This window comes from Macaca thibetana, chromosome 5 (genome assembly GCF_024542745.1).
Source record: "Macaca thibetana thibetana isolate TM-01 chromosome 5, ASM2454274v1, whole genome shotgun sequence".
Lineage (NCBI taxonomy): Eukaryota > Metazoa > Chordata > Mammalia > Primates > Cercopithecidae > Macaca > Macaca thibetana.
Window position 1 is genome coordinate 121,630,949 of NC_065582.1, and position 25,641 is coordinate 121,656,589.

Sequence of the window (25,641 nt, forward strand, 5' to 3'; positions counted from 1 at the left end):
AACAATAATGATTATTTCTAACTGTCATCAATAAACATATTGAATTTCACCACATATCTATTAGGTAACTAAGTGATTTAGTGTCTCATTTTAAAATAAATAGACATGTATATGTACATGTAAGTTTAGCAAGATTAACAATACACTTAATCCCTTTGTAATGAAATTTTTATATTATAACAACCAAAAAGTAAGAACTTACATTTGTCATTAAAGGTCAAAAATGAGAATAAAACCCATATAAAATTTAGAATTGTTTTTGTTTATTTTTGGTTTTTTTTTTTAGTTCTGTGAATAATGATGATGGTATTTTAGTGGAAAATGCAATGAATTTATAGATTGCATTTGGCAGTACAGTCATATTCACAGTGTTTTTTCAGGCCATCAATGAACACGGAATGTGTTTCCATTTGTTTGCAATATCTATGATTTATTTCAGAAGAGTTTTGTGGTCTTCTTTGTGGAGAACTTTCACCTTCTTGGTTAGGTATATTTCTAGGTATTTTATTTTATTTTATTTTATTTTATTTTATTATTGCAGATGTTGTAATAGGGGTGGAGGTTTTGATTTGATTCTCAACCTTGATGCCCTCATAGCCAAAGCAAGACTAAGAAAAAAAAATCTGGAGGTGTCACATTACCCTACTTCAAACTATAATACAAGCCTATAGTTAACAAAACAGCATGGTACTGGTATAAAAACAGGCATGTAGACCAATTAAACAGAAGAGAGAATTCAGAAATAAAACTAAATACTTATAGCCAACTAGTCTTTGACAAAGCAAACAAAAACATAAGGTGCGGAAAGGACACCCTATTCAACAAATGATGCTGGGATAATTCGCAAGCCACATGTAGAAGAATGAAACTGGATACTCATCTCTCACCTTGTATGAAGATCAACTCAAGATGAATCAAATAAATTAAGTCTAAGACCTGGAAGTGTAAAAATTGTAGACAATAAAATTGGAAAAACTATTCTAGACATTGGCTTAGGCAAAGACTTCATGATCAGGAACCCAAAAGCAAAGACAACAAAAGCAAAGATAAATAGATGGAACTTAATTACACTAAAAAGCTTCTGAACAGCAAAAGAAATAATCAGCAAAGCAAACAGACAACTCACAGAGTTAGAGAAAATCCTCACAAACTGCACATCCCACAAAAGACTAATATCCACAGTCTACCAAGTACTTAAGCAAATCAGCAAGAGAAAAACTAGTAATACCTCAAAAAGTGGCCTAAGAACATGAATAGACAATTTTCAAAAGATATACAAATGGCGAATGTCTATAATTTAAAAATCCAAAAAAATAGATGTTGGCATGGTGCCAATAAGGGAACACATTTAGAGTGCTGGTGGGAATACAAACTAGTACAACCACTATGACAAACAATATGGATATCCCTTAAATAACTAAAAGTAGAACTGCCATTTGATCCAGCAATTCCACTGCTGGACATCCATCCAGAGGAAAGTAAGTCATTATATGAAAAAACCCATATACACACATGTTTATAGCAGCACAATTCACAATTGCAAAACTGTGGAACCAGCCTAGATTCCCATCAACCAATGGGTGGATAAAGAAAATGTGATATATATATACACACACGCACACAAATACGTGTGTGTTTGTATACACATACATATTTATACTATGTATATATTGTGTGTATATATATGAGTGAGTGTGTGTGTGTGTGTGTGTGTGTGTGTGTGTATATCTCACATTTACTTTATCCACCCATTGGGGGATGAATAAATATATATATACTATTCAGCCATCAAAAGAGACAAAATAAACCTGGATGCAGTTGGAGACCATTATTCTAAGAGAAGTAATTCAGGAATACAAAATTAAACAATTCAGGCTCTCACTTATAAGTGGTACCGAAGCTATCAGGACACAAAGGCATACGAATGATATAATGGACTCTTGGAACTCAGAAGGAAGGGTAGGAGGGGGGTGAGGGACAAAACACTACACATTGGGTACAGTGTATATTGCTTGAGTAATGGGTGCACCAAAATCTGAAAAATCACCACTAAAGAGCTTATCCATGTAACGAAAAACCAACTGTCACCCAAAAACTATTGAAATAATTTTAAAAAATGATTAAAAAACAGATGAATGTTTTTAAATGACCAGAAAAATAGAATTGGCTCAAAAAACCAAACGCATTGTAAAATTAGTTTATTTTGTAGTAGAAACCAGGTATGAGTTGCTGTATTTCTAATTTCACATACTTTCCACTGGGAAATGACCGAAACTCTAAAATGGTAAGCATTTTTATCATACCTTTTAGGAAGAAAAGTGATGCTGAAGCTGGATGCACAATGAAAGCCAAGCAGCACCACTCATCTCAAAATATCAAGAGGAAGAGAGAGACTATTTATACAAACTAATTATTTAATAGTTTCCTCAGAGACAGTTAAAACAAAACAATCCTGCATGAAATTAATACAAAATATGCTGAGTATGTGCAAAACAGTATTGATACTGTCAGTGCACTTCTTAATGCTCTTGTTTCCATGTACAGTGTGTGATATGTAATTATATTTAGTATATTTTTTTCATAGAAACTGTGAAGTAAAACAATAAATTTCAATATAAACTCAATAAATTTCAGTATAAGTTCATATGGCTTTATATCATTTTTACTTTCCCTAATGTTTTCCTCCTTGAAGTGAAATATGTCTAATGGTTAAACAGGTACTAAATCTCCAAAAAAAGAAATTTAGACTTGAAAAGGTAAGTTTTGAAAGATGTTTTGTGACAAGAAGAAAGGAATCTTGTATCACGACCTCTTCTTATTGTAATAAACTGAAGGAGTCTCATTTATCGGATTTTGCAGCTTCCAGCCTCAGATGTAATTAATCTCTTTTTCCCTTCTTTCCTGTTCTAACAAACTTCAAGACACAAAACAGACATTTTGTGATGATGAAAATCACAGTTGCCACACAGGCCAACAGGAACCCAATCACATCCAAAGAGTGGTACTGGAACCAGGTGAGGTCGTAGGCAGCAACCCGAAGGTGTTTGGCTCCTTTATGGCGCATGACAAATTCAATCCAGAAGACTGCTCGATCCAGGGGCTTCACTGGTTGATCATGATGAATGCTTGATAATTTCATAGCATTCTCTTTATATCTAAATGATAAGCATAAAGGTATCAACATTGACATGTACCCTAGAACTTAAAGTATAATAATAATAATAAATTAAAAAAATAATAAAAAAAGAAAGTAAGTTAATTAGGCCAGGCATGATGGCTCACACCTGTATCCCAGTAATTTGGGAGGCCGAGGAAGGTGGATCACAAGGTCAGGAGATCAAGACCACCCTGGCTAACCGGGTGTAACCCTGTGTCTAGTTTAAAAAAAAAAAAAATTACCCAGGCATGGTGGCACACACCTGTAGTCCCAGCTACTTGGGAGGCTGAGACAGGAGGATCACTTGAACCCAAGATGGGAGGTTGCAGTGAGCCAAAATCACACCACTGCACTCCACTCCAGCCTGGTGACAGAGTGAGACCCCCTCTCAAAAAAAAAAAAAAAAAAAAAAAAGTAACTTAATTTGCCTGAGCATATCGTCAATGAAAGGTTTTTCAAGTATCATATGATTCAAAGTAAATGTAATAGAATTGACATAGAATTTGTGTATTTTAACTTGAGTCATCATAGAAAGTTTGGATTTTAAATTGGATTTCATAATTGACAAATATTTTTAAAGTAAAAATGGAAGTTCAGGTGAGAGAGTTAATTATTGAGGTAGAGAACATATGAGCATTTTATTTCTTTTAATTTTTAGTTTTTTTGAGTACATAGTAGGTGTATATATTTATGAGGTACATGAGATGTTTTGATGCAGGCTGTTATGTGAAATAATCACATCATGAAGAAAAGGGTACCCATCGCTTAGGCATTTATGCTTTGTCTTATGAAATATACAATTACACTACTCTAGGTCTCAAACAGGCATTCAAAATCACGCTCAGCATCATGAGCCATTTTAAGTGGAGAAAGATATATAGTTAAAATACAATTTGAGAATTATCGTCCTTAAGTTTCTAAAGATGTATTGTGTTATATGGGTGAAATGCCTCGTAGCCAGGAGCTCTGCTTCTATTCTAATATTTTGTGTCCTACTGTTTCTCACCCAGTAGCCAGAATGATTTTTTTTTTGAAATAAAAGTCAGATTATGATACTGCCTTGATTAAGACTTTTGCCTGAACTTTCATCATATCAAGAATAAAATCCAAAAAATTATTTGGTCCTCAGGATCCTCCAATATCAGACACTAGTAAGCTCTCCTTCAGAAACTTTCCCATGCACACTAGGTCTTCTAGGGACGTTGGCCTTATATTTTTCTTTAAGCTCCCATCTTAGCACCTTACACATTGTGTCCCCTCTACCCACGGTTGGAGTATTCTTTCTTGCAACAACCCAAGGCATGCTTCTATCTTTTTTTGAGGCAACCCTCTAAATGTTACTGATAAGAGAGGCTTTTCCTGGCCACACTATGATAGAATACCTAGGATTTCCTCTATTTTTTGTGTTTATTTTTAAATTATTTGAGGCCTAGAATCTTAAAATACATTATATGGCTTCTAAAATACACATTTAAGTATAAAACACATAAAATAAATGTACACATACTACGTGAGACAGCTCAAAAAGGTAAGATCATCTTAAACATTATTGTGAAATGAAAACACCAATTTATCTATCTCTCAGATCATGATAGAGACAAATAAAATGTGGCATACCCATATTATAAAATATGTTGCTGTAAAAAGAAATGAAATGTTAATACACGCAACATAAATAAAGTCAAAAACCATAAAAACAACAAAAATTGTAATTGGTGAAAGAAACATCATAAGTTGTATGATTCAATTTGTATGAAATATGTAGATAGAATAATCGACAGAGAAGGAAAGCAAATTGGTGTTAGCCTAGGGCTAAGGGGTCATGGGAAGTGACTTCTATACCATTATGATTTCTTTTATGTTGATCAAAATGTTCTAAAATTATATAACAGTGATTGCTTCATGACTGTAAGCATACTAAATACATTAGGATTTTATACTTTAAGTAGGTGGGTTTTATGCTATGGAAGTTAAATTATCAAATCTGTTACAATAATGATAGTAAAAATAAATTTTTCAGTGAGAAAAAAGATATACTTTGGGGCATTTTAGATATTGAGTTAAAATATTTTATTCTATGATTTCAAGTTTATCCTTCCTTTCCATTGTGGATTGATTATGTCAAATTTATTTTAAAATGTCTTATTATGTATATTACTTTAAATTTTTTTGTGTAGAAAATTATTTCAATAATTGGTTATTCATTAAATGTATGTGGTTCAAATAAAATTTTTGAATAACAACTCAAAAATAAAAGCAGATTTCAGATTGTTTAAATCATTTAAATTCTTTCAAAATCAGTCTCTTATAAAAAGGATAAGAGCCATACTCACTATTGACAAGAGAACCTATCTATAAATACCACCGAGTAAAGAAAAAGTGATACTCACAAAGGGTCATTAATTACTGTTTTCAGTGCATGGAGTAAGTCTGTACTCGACATTGTGTTGAAGTCCAGACTAACAGCTGCGCCCTTGGCCTTCATGTGTGCAATGTTATCAAGCTGATCTGCAAACAATGGAACGCCCACCATGGGAATTCCATGGTAGATCGCCTCGTAGATGCCATTGGCTCCACCATGAGTTATAAAAGCTCTGGTTTTTGGATGACCTAGGATTGGATGAATTTTAGCAAAATTATTCATAGGAATAAAATGAGAAATGCACGATAGAAGAATATGAATGTGGCAGTGTTTCCTAGATAACACACTGAACTGAAATAAAATTGTTTTCAGACTTCAGAGGAAGGAGCACCTACTTCTGCTGGAGATGTAAGTGAAGGCTATGTAGTGTGTTCAACTTCAGGCCAAAAAAATAATACAAGATTACCAGTTGGACTAACAAAAAAGTGCAATTTAGATAAGGAAACACAATGTGCAAAAAGGAAAAAGCACAGAAAAGGGATGGGCATGTAAGAATGTGTTCTTGTTTTTTGTTTTGTTTTGTTTTAATGGAGATAGAATCTCCCTCTGTTGCCAGGGTGCAGTGCAGTGGTGCAATCTTGGCTCACTGCAACCTCCACCTCCTGCGTTCAGGCAATTCTCCTACTCAGCCTTCTGAGTAGCTGGGACTACAGGGGAAAACTGCCATGCCCGGTTAATTTTTGGTATTTTAATGGAGACTCAGTTTCACCATGTTGCCTAGGATGGTCTTGAACTCCTGAGCTCAGTCAATCCGCCCATGTCAGCCTCCCAAAGTGCTAGGATTACAGGTGTGAGCCACCTTGTTTGGTCGGAATGTGTTCTCTTAAGTACAGTAATGGAGTGTGATATGTGGGGTGTGCAAGGCAGCAGGCAGTGAGGTTGTGGTGGTGCTAGAATTGAGGAAGGACAGGTCACACTTCATTATGAAATGTGTCAACACTTTTTGATTAAGATTAGGGATTTAATCTTACACAAAATGCAGTGTCCATGGTGGTAGCAGAAGAGCTGTTATTTTTAGTGACATTTGAAATAACCCTACAGAAGAGTAAAGTAAAGTTGTAGAAATATGAGAAAGGAAGACAACCCAGGAAGTGCCAGAAAAATTTTGTGAGAGGAAATAACACCTGAAATAAAGATACTCTGATCATAAAGAATGTGGGTGCCTATCATAAAATGCCAACAATTATTGTTTATTCTTTTCACCCTAGGACTGGAAAATAAATATACAGAAGTTTCATTTTATTTTTAAGTTTTTCCATAACAAATGTTCAATAGGCTTGTTTCATGATGACTATTAACACTCTAATAATCTGTTACTAATATATTCAATATTTGCTCTCCAAAGACTTACCAAGAAGATCATTCTGGGGTAGCCACTTGTACAGCTGAGTATTGAGTCCTAAGGTATCTGGTTTATTCCCATCAAATCTCCACAAAACCTGTTACAGAGAAGAAAATATCTTTTTCTATGAGAGGAGCTCAAAAGTTATAGAATGTTAGAACTCTAAAGAGATTAACAATGAGAACAAGGGATGTTAAGTAACAAAAACTACTGATGTAAGTAGAATACTCACATTTCATTTCCTTAATTTTATAATTAGTTAGGTATATAAGGAAATCATGATTTTTCAAAATAGTAGCTTAGACAAATAAGATTACCAATGAAAAGTTCAAGTATTCAAAAAAGTTGTTACACTTTTCAAAAGAAAACCTATATGGGGCCAACCTCTATATGAAAAAAAGCTTAACATCACTGGTCAAAACCACAAAGAGATACCATCTCACATCAGTCAGAATGGCCATTATTAAAAACTCAAAAAATAACAGATGCTAGTGATGTTGTATAGAAAAAGAAATGCTTGTACTCTGTAGGAGGGAGTGTAAGTTCAACCACTGTGGAAGACAGGGTGGTGATTCCTCAAAATCCTAGAGGCAGAAATACTATTCAACCCAGCAATCCAATTACTGGGTATGTATCCAAAGGACTATAAATTAGAACATGCCCACATATGTTCATTACAGCACTATTCATCTTCACAAAGACATTAAATCAATCTAAATGCCCTTCAACGATGGATTGGATAAAGAAAATGTGGTATATGTACACAGTGAAATATTATGTAGCCAAAAACAGAACAAGTTCATATCTTTTGCAGGAACATGCAACTGTAGACCATTATCCTTCACAAACAAACACAGGAACAGAAATCCAAATACTGCATGCCCTCACTTACAAGTGGAAGCTAAAAGATGAGAATGCATGAACATATAGAGAGGAACAACATACTCTGGGACTTATTGGAGGGTGGAGGTTGGGAGGAGAGAAAGGATCAGGAAAAATAACTAAAAGGTACTAGCTTACTACTTTCATGACGAAACAGTCTGTACAACAAATCCCCAAGGCATAAATTTACCTATGTAACAAACATCCCCATTTACAATGAAATTAAAAGTTAACAAATGGAATTTAATTTTAAAAAGATAAACAATTTTAATAATTATATGCATTGAAAATTTTAGGTAGTCATCATTCTAGTGTGGAAAATCTGTAACAACTTACTAATGACCTATATGCTTATTTTGTGTTATATATTTTATGAGTTTTCATCTACCAAATTTAATATTAATTTATTCATTTTTTGAGTAATATGGGAAGTAGTTCACTTATATCTACTTGTCTGTAAGTTATTTTAATAGAGTTTGATGTCTTTGATAAAAATGCAAGTCTATAAAATAAGCCACCTGGAAGAAGTCAATTAATGCCTCAAAGGTAGCATATATAACTTCTTTGAAATTACAAATTATCAAGCACTACTTCCAAGAAAAATTTCAAGTGATAGCTTTTGACACAAATTCAGAGTATTCTCAGTATTGCTAATTTTGGATATTTTTTCAACATAGAAATGAGGAACCTATAGGTACTACAATTAAAAATACAACTCTAGAATAAATTTAAAATTGTATTTTGCTGAATTTTGGTCAACTGATTGCTAACACTTAGACAATGTGCTACAAAATTTTGACAACAGAGATTCATATGTTCTGCTGTAGCTAAGACATTTTTATGTTTACGTTACTAATTTTGGAACTCCCAAGGAATCCTTATAAATTAAAAAAAAAAATTTACAGTGTTTAAGTTCTATTTGTTACATCCATGTTAAAATAACTTTGAGATTTTGGCAAAATATTAGCATAGGCCATTACAAGAAGGCTATAGCAGACAGGGAACTAAAAAGTGATCGACACATTTTATTCTATATCAAAGAAAATATGTTCCTACTATGTTCTATGGAGGCAGCATCTGAACCTGTTCCCCTGCCTGGCTTCCTTCTGCTTGAGTCCTTCCTGTATTTCCTTCTGCTGCCTCCACTGGGAGGAGTTGTTAATCTCACAGTGCAGCATCCTTGTGGGGCTACATATTATACTACACAAGGTCCACCCTCAGAGCAGGATCCATCTCCATCCTTTTTCTTTCATCTTCCTACTTCAGACATTGGCTGGGTCTGGTCCAGCAAGGCAGGCTGCTTTTTCTCTTTCTCCAAACTTGCCTGGCCATGTACGTCTTTATATTAGTTGTCTGACTAATCCTGTCCTTTCTCTGAATAGTACCCTGAATATCACTCAAATAGGCCTACACCAAATTGTACCGGAAGTACACGAGACTGGGTAACATGGCAACACTAAACTGCATGATGCATGTCAGACTTTTTAAATACCTGCTATTGTTATTGTTCTAGTGAAGTTACTAAAATGTAATGTTTTCTAACATCTGTAGGGTGTACACTGCCCTCAGGAAATCTTAAACAGAAGGATTAAATCACAGGGGCAGAATTTGGTGATAGCTCTTACCTGACCCCAATGTCATGATAATACCAAAACTTTACCTGCAACTCTTAATTATATTGATTCCTGATCACAATATTAATGACAAATTAATTACCAATGAAAAACACCCTCTGTATTATTTTAGTACCTTCCATATATATTTTTGATTTTGAATTAATATCTGAGATAATTAGTGCTTTCTCAACAGCTGAATTTATAGGCAGGAAGTTTCTACAGTTGGATTCTTTACAAACTTTAACAACCTCTTTCAGTAGTTTTTCACAATATTAAGACATTTTATCTAACCTTTTGTGGGATCTTGGCGAGTGCTGATGCAATTACGTTGGCCCTTTCTTCTGACATGTTACTGATCATCGACCCCAGAGAAAACACCACAACACCATTGTCTCCAGAGCTCTGGACAAACTCTTCCATTTCCTGTGAAAAAAAGAACGTGTTCCATCATAATAGATTATCAGCACAGCAAGCACTGTGAAACAATTGGTATACAAACTAAAAAGAGAAAATCAACTACTATCAGGAATAATTGTAATAAAGGATGTTTTTTCACTGAGTCAATTATTCAGTTTTTTTTTGCAAGATGTATACTATGAGATTGGTTGCCTCTGTTAAGAGTATTTGTGTAAATATGTGTATATATGTGCGTGTGTGTGTGTGTGAAAGAGAGAAATGAAATAGAGCTATTACATTGTATATGGGGAGATACCCGAACTCTTCATTTATAATATTTTAAGTACTAATGTAGGCTCCTTAAAGTGGCACCATTTGGCTTTAATGCTATATTGTTGTTCTGCTAAATCACATATGTTTATTTTACACAGGTTTTCTGCAGAATTATTTTAGTTGGAAGTCATTAGTGGTTGACTTCCCTGACTCTGAGCACTGAGGAAAAGTTACTCACAGCTGGGATTATGTAAATCTACATTTATCTTACTATAATCCTTTACATGTCACTTAAAGTTTGTCAGAGTTTTCTAGTCTTTTTTCAAAAAAGAAAAAAAAAGTAACTGTAAAAAGTGGCGGTTAAGAATCACTGACATTCTGGAGTCTGCTATTGTGGTTTGGAATTTCTATGAATTAATTCTAAGAGTCTCATTTATAATACAGAATTGTACAGTATATAGTTAGACAGTTGAATTATCATATTTTTCAGCTGATTGTTTAGGTGGAACACCTATTGCCCTGAAATCACACTGTTAAATTGATGTGCTATCTTTAACTGCATGTGAGGAACTCTCATCATCTCTTTGCTGTGTCTCAGAGGCAGCAGCACTTGCACCAGAATGGAAGAGACTGCCAGGCCTTTCTGCAGAGGAGATTTGGTCACCTTCTTGAGTAGCTCACTCACACCACATACAAATCTTGGTGAAAACGTACTTGGCTGGAATTTATTGAGAATCATTCTGACTTGTGTTCCCCAATCTATGCCAATTTTTAAAGTTAAATAATTTCAGATGTAATCATTGGGATAAAACTTTCTCTTAAGTGTTCTTTACAAAACAAAGAGCAAAAATCCAAATGTTTATTTGCAGACCACTTATGGCTGAGTATTTTTTAAAATATGACTTCTAATCTTAAGAAATTAGTGTTAATGATATCAGAGTTATTGTAGTACTGTTCCAGATAATACATGGGATACCCAGGTATTGTGTGTGATTGCAGTGACCTATAGCCACATTTGATGTAACTTATGTTCAGTGTTTTGTCTCAGTGGCTTGATGCTCAGAGCTTTCTTCATCCACCGAGTGTTAAAAAAATATAACCACGGTTTAAAGATTAATTATTGATGTGGACTAATTGTTTCCCATTCTGTGACAACTTAAAAAAAAACAACACTATTTATGTAAGGAATTTTATAAAAGTATTAAAAGTTCTAAAAAGAAAATAAATTTTTTTTTTTTTTTTTTTTTTTTTTTTTTTTTTTTTGAACGGAGTCTCGCTGTGTCACCCAGGCTGGAGTGCAGTGGCGCGATCTCGGCTCACTGCAAGCTCCGCCTCCCGGGTTTACGCCATTCTCCTGCCTCAGCCTGTAGCTGGGACTACAGGCGCCCGCCACCACGCCCGGCTAGTTTTTTGTTTTTTAGTAGAGACGGGGTTTCACCATGTTAGCCAGGATTTTGATCTCCTGACTTCGTGATTCGGCCTCCCAAAGTACTGGGATTACAGCTTGAGCCACCGCGCCCGGCCTTTTTAAATAAAATTTCTGTCTAGAGATGTTATCATGGTAAACTATGTTTTCAACATGGCTTTTGTTCTATTTTTATAGCTCAATGTACACTTGTGACATTTACTTAGACAATTTTGTTCTTATTGTATGTGCTTTTCCTCCTACAAAAAACGTGTAATCTTGTAATATTTATTATTTTCTACTTCGTTTTACTTTTATTATAGCTGACTGTAATTGAATATTGTATTGATAAAATTATTATAATGTTACAGTATGCATCTAATATAAGGTTTTAATTATTCCTTCATTTAAGATGTTTGATTACTTCCAGTGTATATTTTATGAATATTTTCCATAAATATTAAATATGTATATCTTGATTTTTTCCTCTGTATGAATTCATGTAAATTTCTTATAAAACCAATGGCTATATGCATTTTTAACACTTGATACATTTGCCAAGTGTCCTTTTCTATTAAAATATACGTAAATTATCTGAGAATCTAATATTTAATTGAATAGAAAGCAACTTGGGTTTACAATTATTTTGCATAATAAACAATTAGAAAATGGGTTTCACAACCATTGACTTGCATTCAAAGCTTTCTTCAAGTTAATAACAACAGGTAGTATAAGTAATTAATGACAGCTAGTATTAGTAACTATCACTGTTATACTACTAGTCATCCTTTTTCTTACCCTTCTACACCTCCTACTTTCTTGCTCCTCCTACTGGCACTATCGGTTTCCCATAATGTGAGTGGGGAAATCTTTCAAGAGTAGGATAGGGTGGCACAGAATTTCCAATAGTCTCACTTCAGCTTTTGTCTCTTTAGAAAGTTACCAATATAAAGCCCATACAATTTGAATTCAACATAGATATTAAATTTTAACTATGGAATAAAATATCAGCACCATGTTGCTGCTAATAAGGAGGTAGAAAAAAATGATCTCTTAAGAGATTACATAATAATGTGATAAACAATGCTTACTTTCTACCTACTTCTTAGAACGGTGATATCAATTTAAAGTATATGAGGTTCTTATGTTTCTTCATAAAGATTATAACGTTACATGATGACAGAATTCTTTTGTTATTGTAAACTAAGGGCACTATTCAGATACAAGTGGTAGAAATTATTGGGTATTTATTATACATGCATTGTTCATTTTTTCTGTGCTTCTCTATCAGGCAGCTATGATGTTGAGACACAAGTTACCCCAGAAAGCTTTACTGAGTTGCTTGTTTTAAGGCAGAAAACATCTGCTCTAATAGGGTATGTTTATGCTAAGAGGTAAACCTCTGGAATCTCAATGCAGAATGATTTAAATATTTGAAGAAAATCAAGTGAACACTGGGTCTTGCTTCAAATATTATTAGAATAACACATTTATATTCTTAAGGAATTATTTTCTTATAAGTTAGAATACTGGTGAAGATCCTTATCATTTATGGTAGAATTTTACAATTTCAGCTCGTTCATCTTACTGTCGGAACTGACATGTCTTCTTTTAATCAAGTCCACAAGGTAACTGTCATATAGAAGACAGGTAGGACTTTGTTAGAGAATGCAATCTTGAAGCACTGAATAATTAGTTTCTATTACATGTGAAATGATATCTCAAGTGACTTACACATGTTAAGTAATTAGTAGTATTCGTAATAACAACAACAGCCATAATTGCAAAATTAATAACTTTTCTGAATCACTAACTATATGCCAGAGACATTTTAAGTGGTTTATTTGTATAACTTTTTTCCACACAACACAATATGAGGTTAGCACTATTACTGCAAAAGTAGGCATAATTAATTCTATCCACTTTCTAGTTCACTTTTCCATCATCTGCTACCTGAATTCATACAAAATTTTCTGAATGATCAGATCTTCCCAGTCTGGCCCTTCTGCGATTTAATTCATTGAACATCTTGGAATATTTTTTAAAATATAATCTTATCACATATTTTCTTTTCTTAACTCTTTTTAGTAGTTCCTGAATGTACTTAATACATATTTCAGTTCCTAAGGAGTATCTGGCTCTGTCAGCGTCATCTGATTCTTACTCAGTATCTCCCTTGCAAACTAAACTTTGAGTCTTGAGAACTGCCCTGAACATTTTGCCTGCTTTTCTTTTTGTGCTTTTTTCTCTCTTTGTTTCATCTATTCCCGCATATTGTTTGGCTTTCATCTAAATTATTAATATCAGTGACTCCAGGATACTCTATTGTCTACACTGAATGCTTCCTTAGCATTGGTTTTTCCCTGGAGATAATAGTTTTTGCACAGTTTCTATTACTTGCATATATTGTATCTTTCAAAGTAAATATAAGGTGTGTTGGGACAGAAACTGTGTCCAACACACTTACCTGTGGTGTGTGCTAATCTCTTTTATAAATATTCTTTTAATGAACATCCAGTACCTTCTTATGTGTTGCATAATCAAAGCTTTAATTTACCCACCCTAATGTCAAAGTCTCCTTAGTATCCCTCTTTATCTGTAATAATGATGAAATTCACAAACTTGTGATGGTATCAACATGTATGTGAGTTTTTAATTGGTATGTGCTTTACTTTCCCACTACCCATGTTTCTTCCAGTCTAAGTCAAACACTCTGAATGAATGTAGAACCATTTGCACTGAAAATTCAAAGCAGACAAACAAACAGTAATAGTTTACCTTAGGTAGGGGTTTGGCAGGTTTGCAGTGGAGTCCTCCAACTAACTCAACATGTGGTAAGAGTGGGTGAGGAAATTGAAAATCCCAGTAGTTTCGAATCAGCCATATTTCAGCTTTTGCCATTGTCTCGAATAATGTAGTAGGTCTTCCTGAAGGGAAAATAAAACAAGAAAAGGTAGATGACACAGATCATTTGGTAATTTCCTGAAAGAAGTTAGAATAATGTAGGCAAAAATGCAAGTGAAGTGTTTGTGCTTTGAAATATATATACATATATTCATATATAGGCATAATTTAATTTTTATGTATTATATATTTTGCCCCTGTGTATTTACAAGAAAGACAAAGTGGTGAGAGGATCATGAGGGAAAACTACATCCCTTATGTCACATCAGTATATTCACAACCATAAACAAGCCATGGAGAATTAATCACCATTTCTTTATTTTTTAAACCTTCATAGTAACAAATATACATAAAAGTCACTCTTGGAGCTCCATTATCAATGAATTCTACTGTACCCATGAAAATAATTTTCTAAGAGATACTCTCATTTCCATAATTCATTAATCTAGTCCTTTTATCTTTGGATCTTTAAGTGAACCGTTGATTATTTTGAAATTATGGCTGAAATCCTTGTACCTGCAATTGCTTTTGATTCATGCTAAGATCTTAACAATATTAGTTTGTAAGTAAATATATTTGCAAATTACAGCTAGAAAGCTTTGAGAAATTATTAAAATAGAAATGTGTGTTCAATATTAATTTGGCTCATATTTTAAATAAAGATGCATAGTTTCAAAAAACTATACAGTTATAACTTTTTAAAAATTATTACTATACTTTAAGTTCTAGGATCCATGTGCACAACATGCAGGTTTGTTACATATGTATAATTGTGCCATATTGGTGTGTTGCACCCATCAACTCATCAGCACCCATGACGTCATTTACATCAGGTTTAACTCCCAGTGCAATCCCTCCCCCCTCCCCCTCCCCATAATAGGCCCCAGTGTCTGTTCCCCTTCCCGAGTCAAAGTGATCTCATTGTTCAGTTCCCACCTATGAATGAGAACAAGTGGTGTTTGGTTTTCTGTTCTTGAGATAGTTTGCTGAGAATGATGGTTTCCAGCTGCATCCATGTCCCTACAAAGGACACAAACTCATCCTTTTACATGGCTGCATAGTATTCCATGGTGTGTATGTGCCACATTTTCTTAATCCAGTCTGTCACTGATGGAAATTTGGGTTGATTCCAAGTCTTTGCTATTGTGAACCGTGCCGCAATGAACATACATGTGCATGTGCCTTTATAGCAGCATGATTTATAATCCTTTGGATATATACCCAGTAATGGGATGGCTGGGTCATATGGTACTTCTAGTTCTAGATCTTTGAGGAATCGCCATACTGTTTTCCATAATGGTTGATCTAGTTTACAATCCCACCAACAGTGTAAAAGTGTTCCTATTTCTCCACATCTTCTCCAGCACCTGTTGTTTCCTGACTTTTTAATGATCGCCATTCTAACCGGTGTGAGATGGTATCTCATTGTGGTTTTGATTTGCATATCTCTGATGGCCAGTGATGACGAGCATTTTTTCATGTGTCTGTTGGCTGTATGCATGTCTTCTTTTGAGAAATATCTGTTCATATCCTTTGCCCACTTTTTGATGGGGTTGTTTGTTTTTTTCTTGTAAATTTGTTTGAGTTCCTTGTAGTTTCTGGATATTAGCATTTGTCAGATGAGTAGATTGCAAAAATTTTCTCCCATTCTGTAGGTTGCCTGTTCACTCTGATGGTAGTTTCTTTTGCGGTGCAGAAGCTCTTTAGTTTAATTAGATCCCATTTGTCAATTTTGACTTTTTTTTTTTTTTAACAGGAAATGGGGAAAGGATTCCCTATTTAATAAATGGTGCTGGGAAAATTGGCTAGCCATAAGTAGAAAGCTGAAACTGGATCTTTTCCTTACTCCTTATACGAAAATTAATTCAAGATGAATTAGAGACTTAAATGTTAGACCTAATTCCATAAAAACCCTAGAAGAAAACCTAGGTAATACCATTCAGGACATAGGCATGGGCAAGGACTTCATGTCTAAAACACCAAAAGCAACGGCAACAAAAGCCAAAATGGACAAATGGGATCTAATTAAACTAAAGAGCTTCTGCACCGCAAAAGAAACTACCATCAGAGTGAACAGGCAACCTACAGAATGGGAGAAAATTTTTGCAATCTACTCATCTGACAAAGGGCTAATATTCAGAACCTACAAAGAACTCAAACAAATTTACAAGAAACACACAAACAGCCCCATCAAAAAGTGGGCAAAGGATATGTACAGTTACAACTTAATGTTCACACTTTGACAAGATGACTGGCCTTAAAATGAATAGTTTTCAATCCTTAAGTGAAGCAGAATAGAAGCATTGGAAACTTCAAATTATATGCATTGGTTTCTGTTTCTGAAATGGAGACATTATTTCTCTCAACTGTGGAGGAAACCTCCTGGTAACATGGGTACATATTGCAATTACTAAATAAGGAGACAGGTATACAAGATAAAAACAATTTCTGCAATGTTAAACAGATAGTTCTAGAAAAATGTGTAACTACTCAGTCTACCAGTATACATCCCCCAAGATGTTTCTTGATGAGTCTGACTTTTTTTAAGACAAAAAATTATAATACAACAGATGTGTGATTGCTTAAAGAAATCTAAGGTGCACTAATATACAGGTTTATGACTTCTTGGAGTGTTCTGTATGGTTGATGGCCACAGTGTTTTAACAGATTCTATGATTTACCTTTTCTATAGTGTTTGTGAGTTTGATAATCTTTTTCTTTCATTTGATAAATTCACTTGCAAAAAGCTCCCACTACCCTGACTTTATGGCTTTATACAAGCTCAGCTTCAAAGGTACAAGAAAGTTAGATCTCCATGCTACCAAATGAAAAAATTACTTACCTAGAACTTCACTGTAAAACTGATCCCACTTCTTCGTATCCCATGCTTGAAACCAAAAGTCAAAATAAACCATATAGATCATATTTTTTACTCTCTCCATGAAAGTCATTTGATCACTGAATTCTGACATAACAACAGGTACATAGGAAGGAGGGAACAGAAATCCTCCACCATGCTTTTCAATCGCGTAGCCAGGAGAGAAGCGGAGGCTGTACACAAAGGGTATTTTAAGTAGCTCAGCCAGCAGCTCACCACAGGGGGAAATAGCATCTGCAAGAACAACATCAAATCTTGACTCCTGTAGTTTCTTCATAAGTTTCTTATTAGAAACCACATCTTTACAGAACTTTCTAATCATGTCACCATATGTCCACATCATTTCTTGTACTTGTAAAAAATGTGGCCAAAATGTGTCTTTTGGAATGTCTGACCATCTCTTAACCAGTTGTGTGACGCTATCCTCAAACTCAGTTTCAGTTAAAGATGTCGGACAAATTTCAAATTTAAGAGCGGATGGGTTGTTGGGACCAGGAAGAATGGAAGGTGAATATGCCAATACAGTCACCTCATGACCTCTCTGGACAAGCTCATCCAGGATTGTCTTTATATTCATCCAATGGCTGAATTCTGTGGGCCACACCAGCACCTTTCCACAATTCCCAGAGCTCAAGTAACAGCTCAGCTGTATCAGCAGAAGAGCTGAAGTCCATTTCATAGACATCCTGATGCAATGCAATGCTTGTTTTCCAGTTGCTGCTCCTTTCTGTCATTTCTCATAGTGACATCCAAGTATAAATCACTCAAGAAGTTAAAATGTAACTTTTACACGTCAAAGTAAACACATTATATTAGCAGTCTGAGCACGTGGATAACAAGGAGACAAATAAACGGTAGAAGACCTGTTTATACAAGTGGGTTTATTTTTCTTTTCATATTTTTAAGTGCTATAATTCAGCTAATATCAGTGATCTTGGATGGACACATCACCTGACTCATGTAATATATTTTAGAATGGTGTCCATAAGAGTAGCTGTGAAAGGTTCATGTTCCTGCAGTGTCTTTGACACAGAACTAAAGATAAAACAGCTAAACATGGTTCAAAAACTTCTGTAAATTTGTTGAAATATAATTCAGATACCATACAAATTATCACTTATTGCATAAAATTTAATGTGTCATAGTATATTCACAGAATTGTGCATGTACCATAACAGTCAGTTTTAGAAAACTCTTATCTCCTAACACTAAAACCTATACTCTTTATCCTTTTACTCCCTACCCCTAATTTTTGCATTTGTCCTATCTTGGACAAATGCTAATTGAATTTCTATCTCTATAGATTTGCCTGTTCTGGACATTTTTTAATACATGGAATCATACAGTATGTGATCCTTTATGACTGGCCTATTTTACTTAGTATATTTTAAAGGTTCATTTATGATAGAACATTTATATGTTGATTCTTACTACCATCAGGAATGATTTAGAGAGTTTCAAGATGACACTATTCCTGTAGACTTTGTTGAATTTATCAAGGATAAAGGGAGGGGAAGATATAAAAGTAAACCAGGCCTGCAGTACATTCAGCAGACAGCTTTCGGTTAGTTTGCTCTCTGACTCACTTCTTCATAGTTTTTTGGTTATTATTATATAATTATGCAGACACTGTTACAAGATTATAGTTCATCTTAACTGTTCTATAGATAATAACTTAAACATTTTGAAATGTTGTTTTCTCACCTTCAGTTCCTACATACTGATGAAACCACTGACTCAGCTGGTCTAAAGGACACCACAAGGAGCTGACTCACCAAAGACTGCAGTTTCCAACTCCTGATGATTTTAAGGTACTTCTATGGAGTCAGTGGTGATATCTCCTTTATCATTTTTATTGTGTCTATTTGATTCTTCTCTCTTTTCCTTTTTTTATTAGTCTAGACAGCTGTCTATTTTATTTCACTTTTTCAAGAAACAGCTCCTGGATTTGTTGATTTTTGAGTAATTTTTCGAGTAATTTTTCATGTCTCTATCTCCTTCAGCACCACTCTGATCTTGGTTATTTCTTGTCTTCTGCTAGCTTTGGAGTTTGTTTGTACTTGGTTCTCCAGATATTTTAGTTGTGATGCTTGCATCAATTTGAGGACTTTCGAGCTCTTTGATGTGGGGATTTAGTCCTTTAAATTTCCCTCTTAACGATATTTTAGCTGCATCCCAGAGATTCTGCTACATTGTCTATTTGTTCTCATTGGTTTGAAACAACTTCTTGATTTCTGCCTTAATTTCATTACTTACCCAAGAATCATTCAAGAGCAGGTTGTTCAATTTCCCTGTAGTTGTGGGGTTTTAAGTGAGATTCTTAATCTTGAGTTCTGATTTGATTGTGCTGTGGTCTGAGACACTGCTTAGCATAATTTCAGTTCTTTTGTATTTTCTCAGGAGTGTTTTACTTCCAATTCTGTGATTGATTTTAGAGCAACTGCCATGTTGTGCCGAGAATAATGTATATTCCTTGGTTTTCTGGGTGGAGAATTATGTAGATATCTGTCAAGTCCACTTAATCCAGAGCTGAGTTCAAGTCCTGAACATTGTTGTTAATTTTCTGAATTTTCTGCTTCAATGATCTGTCTAATATTGACAGTGGGGTGTTAAAATACCCCACTATTATTGCGTGGGAGTCTAACTCTCTTTGTAAGTCTTTAAGAACTTGCTTTTATAAGTCTGGGTGTTTTCTGTATTGGGTGCATATATATTTAGGATAGTTAGCTCTTCTTGTTTAATTGAACCCTTTATGCTTATGTAATGGCCTTCTATATCTTTCCTGATCTTTTGGTTTAAAGTCTGTTTTGTCAGAAACTAGGATAGCAAGACATGCTTTTTTCTGATTTCTGTTTGCTTGATAAATTTTCCTCCATCCATTTATTTTGAGCCTATGTGTGTCTTTGCACATGAGATGGGTCTCTTGCATACAGCGTGTTGATGGGTCCTGACTCTTCATTCAGCTTGCCATTCTATATTTTTTAATTGTGGCATTTAGCCCATTTACACTTAAGGTTAATATTGGTATAATCCCATTACTGAGTATATACCCAAAGAATATAAATTATTATATTTTAAAGATACATGCACACATATGTTCATTGCTGCACTATTCACAATAGCAAAGAGATAGAATCAACCCAAAAGCCCATCAATGATAGACTGGATAAGGAAAATGTGGTACATATACACTGTGGAATACTATGAAGACATAAACAGGAATAAGATCATGCTGTTTGCAGGGACATGGATGCAGCTAGAAGCCATTACCTCAGCAAACTAATGCAGAAACAGAAAACCAAACACCACATGTTTTCACTTATAAGTGGGAACCGAACAACGAGAACACATGGACACATGGAGGGGAAGAAAACACAATGGGGCCTGTTGGGCTAGGGAAGGGAGGGCATCAGGATAAACAGCTCATGCATTCTGGGCTTAATATCTCAGTGACAACTTGATAGCTGCAGCAAACCACCATGACAAATATTTACCTATGTAACAAATCTGCACATCCTGGACATGTATCCTGGAACTTAAAGTAAAATAAATACAATGAAGAGCAACAAAAATAAATTATGAATAAATGACATCTGAACTAAGAAAGAAGAAAGAAAGAAAAGAAAGAAAGAAAGAAAAGAAGGAAAAATGAAAGAAAGAAAGAAAGAAAGAGAGAGAGAGAGAGAAAGAAAGAAAGAAAAAGAAAAAGAAAGAAAGAAAGAAAGAAAGAAAGAAAGAAAGAAAGAAAGAAAGAAAGAAAGAAAGAAAGAAAGAAAGAAAGAAAGAAAGAAAGAAAGAGAAAGGAGGGAGGGAGGGAGGGAGGGAGGGAGGGAGGGAGGGAGGCAGGCAGGCAGGCAGGCAGGCAGGCAGGCAGGCAGGCAGGAAGGAAGGAAGGAAGGAAGGAAGGAAGGAAGGAAGGAAGGAAGGAATCAGGATGATGGCCCACCCAGGAGCAATGCAGAGACAAGTGAGCCTCCCTGACCCAGGGAAGTGAAGAGTGAATGTGCAACCCCAGGTAACATTCTTCTCCCACAGATCTCTGCAACCCTCGGATCAGGAAATCCCCTCATGAAACCACTCCACCAGAGCCTTAAATGTGACGCACAGAGCTACATGGAGTCTAGGCAGAGCAGCAGCTCAGCCATGTGTAGAGATCTGGGAGTTTTAGATACCCCAGCTTTCTGGGCTTCCTGGCAAAACTAGCTATAGCTCTGGCAAAGTGGGAGGTTAGGAATGAATATATACTCCTAGCAAAGAGGCTTAATTCGGGAGGCCAAGCGGTGACAGTCTGCAGGCACCACCTTCACAGCACATCACAGGATAAGATCCACTGACTTGGAATTCCAGACAAGCATGGTAGCAGTGTTGTGCCTACCCGAGATGAAGCTGGAGTTGGGTGAGGAGGGGAAGTGAGCAAGGCGGGTTGCCAATTTTGCTATTTGGGCAACTTAGCTGTACTGCATTTTTAGCTTTCGAGAGTCCAAATGGACTAGAGGGATGGAAGGAAACCCTCAGCTGTTGCAAATCTGTTCTACCTCAACTTGGCCAGACTGCTTCTTTAAGCAGGTCCCAGATCCTGTTCCTCCCCATTGGGTGGGACCTCCAAACAGGGGCTTCTAGCCACCCTACCCAGTGCTCTCCCACCAATAGAGATTTGAAAACACCCTGGGAGGGAGCACCCAGGAGTTGTGGGTTGCCTTCTTTGCTGTTTGGGTGACTTAACAATTCCAGCTTGGAGGTTTTGAAGAATCCAAGATGACTAGGGTGAAAGTGATGGCCCAGCACAGCAAAGCAGTCCTACAAAAATATGTGACCAGACTGCTTTTTAAAGTGGGTCCCGGACCCTTTTCCTCAGCACTGGGTGAAGTCTCTCAACTGGGATTTTTGGGTACTGCCACTGGTGTTCCTCAGCTGACAGAGTTTTCAGGTCTCCCTAGTACAGAGCTTCCAGGGGAAGGGGCAGGCTACCATATTTGCTGTTTGGACAACCTAACCATTCCTGCCTTTGAGCTTTGGAGGTTCCAAGGTGACCAGAGGCTGGATGTGTACCTGCAGCACAGTACATCTGCTCTATGAAAATGTGGTCATATCACTTTTTGAAGCAGGACTCTGATCCCGTTCCTTCTGACTGTGTTAGAACGCCCAACTGAGGTCTCCAGACACCTTCTAGAGATGTGTTTGGGCCAGCAGCAGGTCTGTACCTCACTGGTGCAGAGCTATTAGAAAAAAGAGCAGGCTGCCATGTTTGTTGTTTCTCAGACTTAACTGGTGATACCTTCAGTTACTGGAAAATCTGAGGTAACTAGAGACTGGAGTGGGCCCCCAGCATACTGCAGCAGCCCTACAGAAAAGTGGCCAGATTGTCATGTGGGTACCTGTTCCCATATCTTCTCACCAGGCAGATCTCCCAAACCTGGCCCTCTAGCCACCCCCTGCCAGAACTATTGATCTAGTAACAACTTGGAAATTCCCTGGATAGAGCCTCCAGGGGCACATGAAAGCCTCTCTGCCGCAGCCTCTGCAGTCGAACTTAGCTTGCTACCCTCAGACTACCACAGGAGCAAAGACCCTAAATGCCATATCCACAACTCCAACAATCTCCAGTTGATTCAAGAAAAGGAGGCCAGTTTATCTCCCATAGATTCTACACATCACACTGCTAGTCACCAAATGGGGAGCCCCTGGCTTAGACCCCCTGAACAGCCTCTCCATCCTGGGATTATTGCAATGAGTGATTGCTGACCAGCATCTCTCTGGTATGGCTCCTTCAGGAGACAAGCAAAGTGGTGGAGCAGTAAGTCAGCTGATGTGGAGCCCGGAGGGGTTGGTGTGGAGCCCAGAGCGGTTGGTGTAGAAGCATCTGTAGGAAAGCCATCAACGGCAATCTCTCTAGGCTCAATTTGCTCACATTAGCCCTAGGGGAATTGTCGGACCTGGTCTTTGCAGGGCAATTCTGCACATCAGATGAGGCTGGTCTGACTGGAGTACTCCTTGGACTTCCGCCCTCTTCCAGGGCCCCAGCCTGGCCATGACTACTTACACGGTAGTCTTTGGTGCCCTAGGATCACACATCATAGCTTCTGCAACAGAGGACTGTGCCTGACTGGGGAGCTCCAGTGAGATGGCCCCCATAGCCATGCACCAGTCTACATGTTCTCTCTCAATACTGCAGCTTCCTTTTAGCCCACAGTAACTCCCCACACCGCTGTTCTGGTGCAAGTCTGCATGAGTGGGTTTTGCTTTGCTTGCCCCAGCAGCACACAGGAGTGCAGTACAATCTCCCACTGCACCGCTCCTCCCTGCCGACAGCCTTTGCAGACATAGCCTTGGTGGGCACAGAATCAGAAAGCCCTGCCCCTGCCAGTCCCCCAACCTTGTGCTAAAGCTGCACAGAGAACAGGAAATCCTCCCACACCCTGAGTGATCACTTTTGCTGGTGGGGCACAGAGAAGAGACCCAGAACTATGCTGCCCAGCAACCCACCCTACTCCAACACCATCTCCATGGTAACAGCACACAGTCTCCATCAGGGGCTTTCCACTCCCCCTCCAGTTGCCTCGCTTCAGCCTTCGTGATGAGCAACCATAGTGAGGCAGACACCTCTGCATTCACTAGCACTCTGCTGCAGCTGCTGCACCTCAGTCACCTCAGCTCAGAAGACTCAAAACCTTGAGGAGCCAGAGAACAAAGTTGGGACCCAATAGAAGTCCACTGGAGTTAAAGCACGTGGTACAGGACTTGGGAACAGTAAGTTGGCCCCCCAAACTCTTCCGGAAACAAAGTCAGTTGGCTGAATTCACCTTATATCACCATGAACCCTCAAGGTAATTAAATAAGATAAAGAAAAACACAAGCAAAGGTCAACAACCTCAAAAATTTAAGATACATAGGCCCAAAAAGATAAAAAAAGTATTGTAAGAATACTGAAAACTCAAAAAGTCACAGTGCCTTCTCTCATCCAAATGACCACTTCACCTCTCCAGCAAGGGTTCAGAACCAGGCTGAGGCTAAGATGTCTGACATGACAGAAGTAAAATTCAGAATGTGGACAGAAATGAAGTTCACTAAGCTAAACAAGTTCATTATAACCCAAAAGCAAGAAAGCTAAAAATGATAATAAATTATGATAGGAGCAAAATATAGTATAAAGAACTCACTTTACCTAGTAACCAGTATAAAGAGGAAAGTAAACAATCTAATAGAGCTGGAAATTATACCACATGAATTTCATAATGAAATCACAAGTATTAATAGCAGAATAGATCAAGGAAAGAAAAGAATCTCAGAGTTTGAAGAATGCCTGTCTGAATTAAGACAGGCCGACAAAAATAGAAAAAGAAAGAATGAAAATGAAGGAACGAAACCTCCAAAAAATACGAGATTTTGTAAAGAGACTGCATCTACAACTAACTGGAGTACCTGAAAGATATGGGGACAATGGAATCAACTTGGAAACCATATTTCAGGTATCAACTCTGAGAACTTCCCCTACCTAGCTAGAGAGGCCAACATTCAAATTTGGATAATACAGAGAACCCCAGGAAGGTACTCCATGAGAAGATTATCATTAAGACACATGATTATCAGGTTCTTCTTGGTAGAAACGAAAAAAAAAAAAATAAACAAACGTTACAGAAAGATAGTGAGAAAGACCAGGTCACCTACAAAGGGAAGCCCATAAAACTAACAGTGTACCTCTCCGCTGAAACCCTACAAACCAGAAGAGATTGGGGGCCAATATTTAACATATGGCCAAACTGAGCTTTATACAAAAAGGAAAAATAAGAGATTTTTTAGACAAGCAAAGGCTGAGGAAATTTGTTACTACCACACTTGCCTTACAAAAGCTTCTTAAGGAAACACTAAATATGTAAGGAAAAGAAAAAAATTCCAGCCATTACAAAAGCACACTGAAGTATACATACCAATGACACTATAAATCAACCACATAGACAAGTCTGCAAAATAACCAGCTAACATCATGATGGCAGGATCAAATCCACACATATCAATATTAACCTTAAATGCATATGGGCTAAATGCCGTAGTCAAAAAATACAGAGGCATAAGCTGGTTAAAGAACCGAGACCCATTGGTATGTTGTATTTATAGCAAAGACTTGGAATCAACCCAAATGTCCATCAGTGACAGATTGGATTAAGAAAATGTGGCACATATAAACAATGGAATACTATGCAGCCATCAAAAAGGATGAGTTTGTGTCCTTTGTAGGGACATGGATGCAGCTGGAAACCATCATTCTTAGCAAACTATCACAAGAACAGAAAACCAAACACCGCATGTTCTCACTCATAGGTGGGAACTGAACAATGAGATCACTTTGACTCGGGAAGGGGAACATCATA

The 25,641-nt window shown here is 36.6% G+C and overlaps 1 protein-coding gene across 3 annotated transcripts in view; it reads right to left on the bottom strand.

The window, feature by feature from the left end:
• Positions 1-2,183: 2,183 nt before the first annotated feature.
• Positions 2,184-25,641, bottom strand: part of UGT2B4 (UDP glucuronosyltransferase family 2 member B4) — a 58,127-nt gene continuing 34,669 nt past the window's right edge. The window contains exons 1-6 of one of the 3 annotated variants that reach the window (XM_050791404.1): positions 17,240-18,001; positions 14,272-14,420; positions 9,711-9,842; positions 6,931-7,018; positions 5,548-5,767; positions 2,184-3,155 (exon numbers count right to left, since the gene is read on the bottom strand). In XM_050791404.1, the coding sequence (XP_050647361.1) occupies positions 2,879-3,155; positions 5,548-5,767; positions 6,931-7,018; positions 9,711-9,842; positions 14,272-14,420; positions 17,240-17,960 (1,587 nt within the window). In that variant the 5' untranslated portion in view covers positions 17,961-18,001 and the 3' untranslated portion in view covers positions 2,184-2,878. Of the gene's footprint in view, positions 3,156-5,547; positions 5,768-6,930; positions 7,019-9,710; positions 9,843-14,271; positions 14,421-17,239; positions 18,002-25,641 lie in introns of those variants that run through there. The other 2 variants (XM_050791406.1, XM_050791405.1) reach the window with 2 other exon arrangements.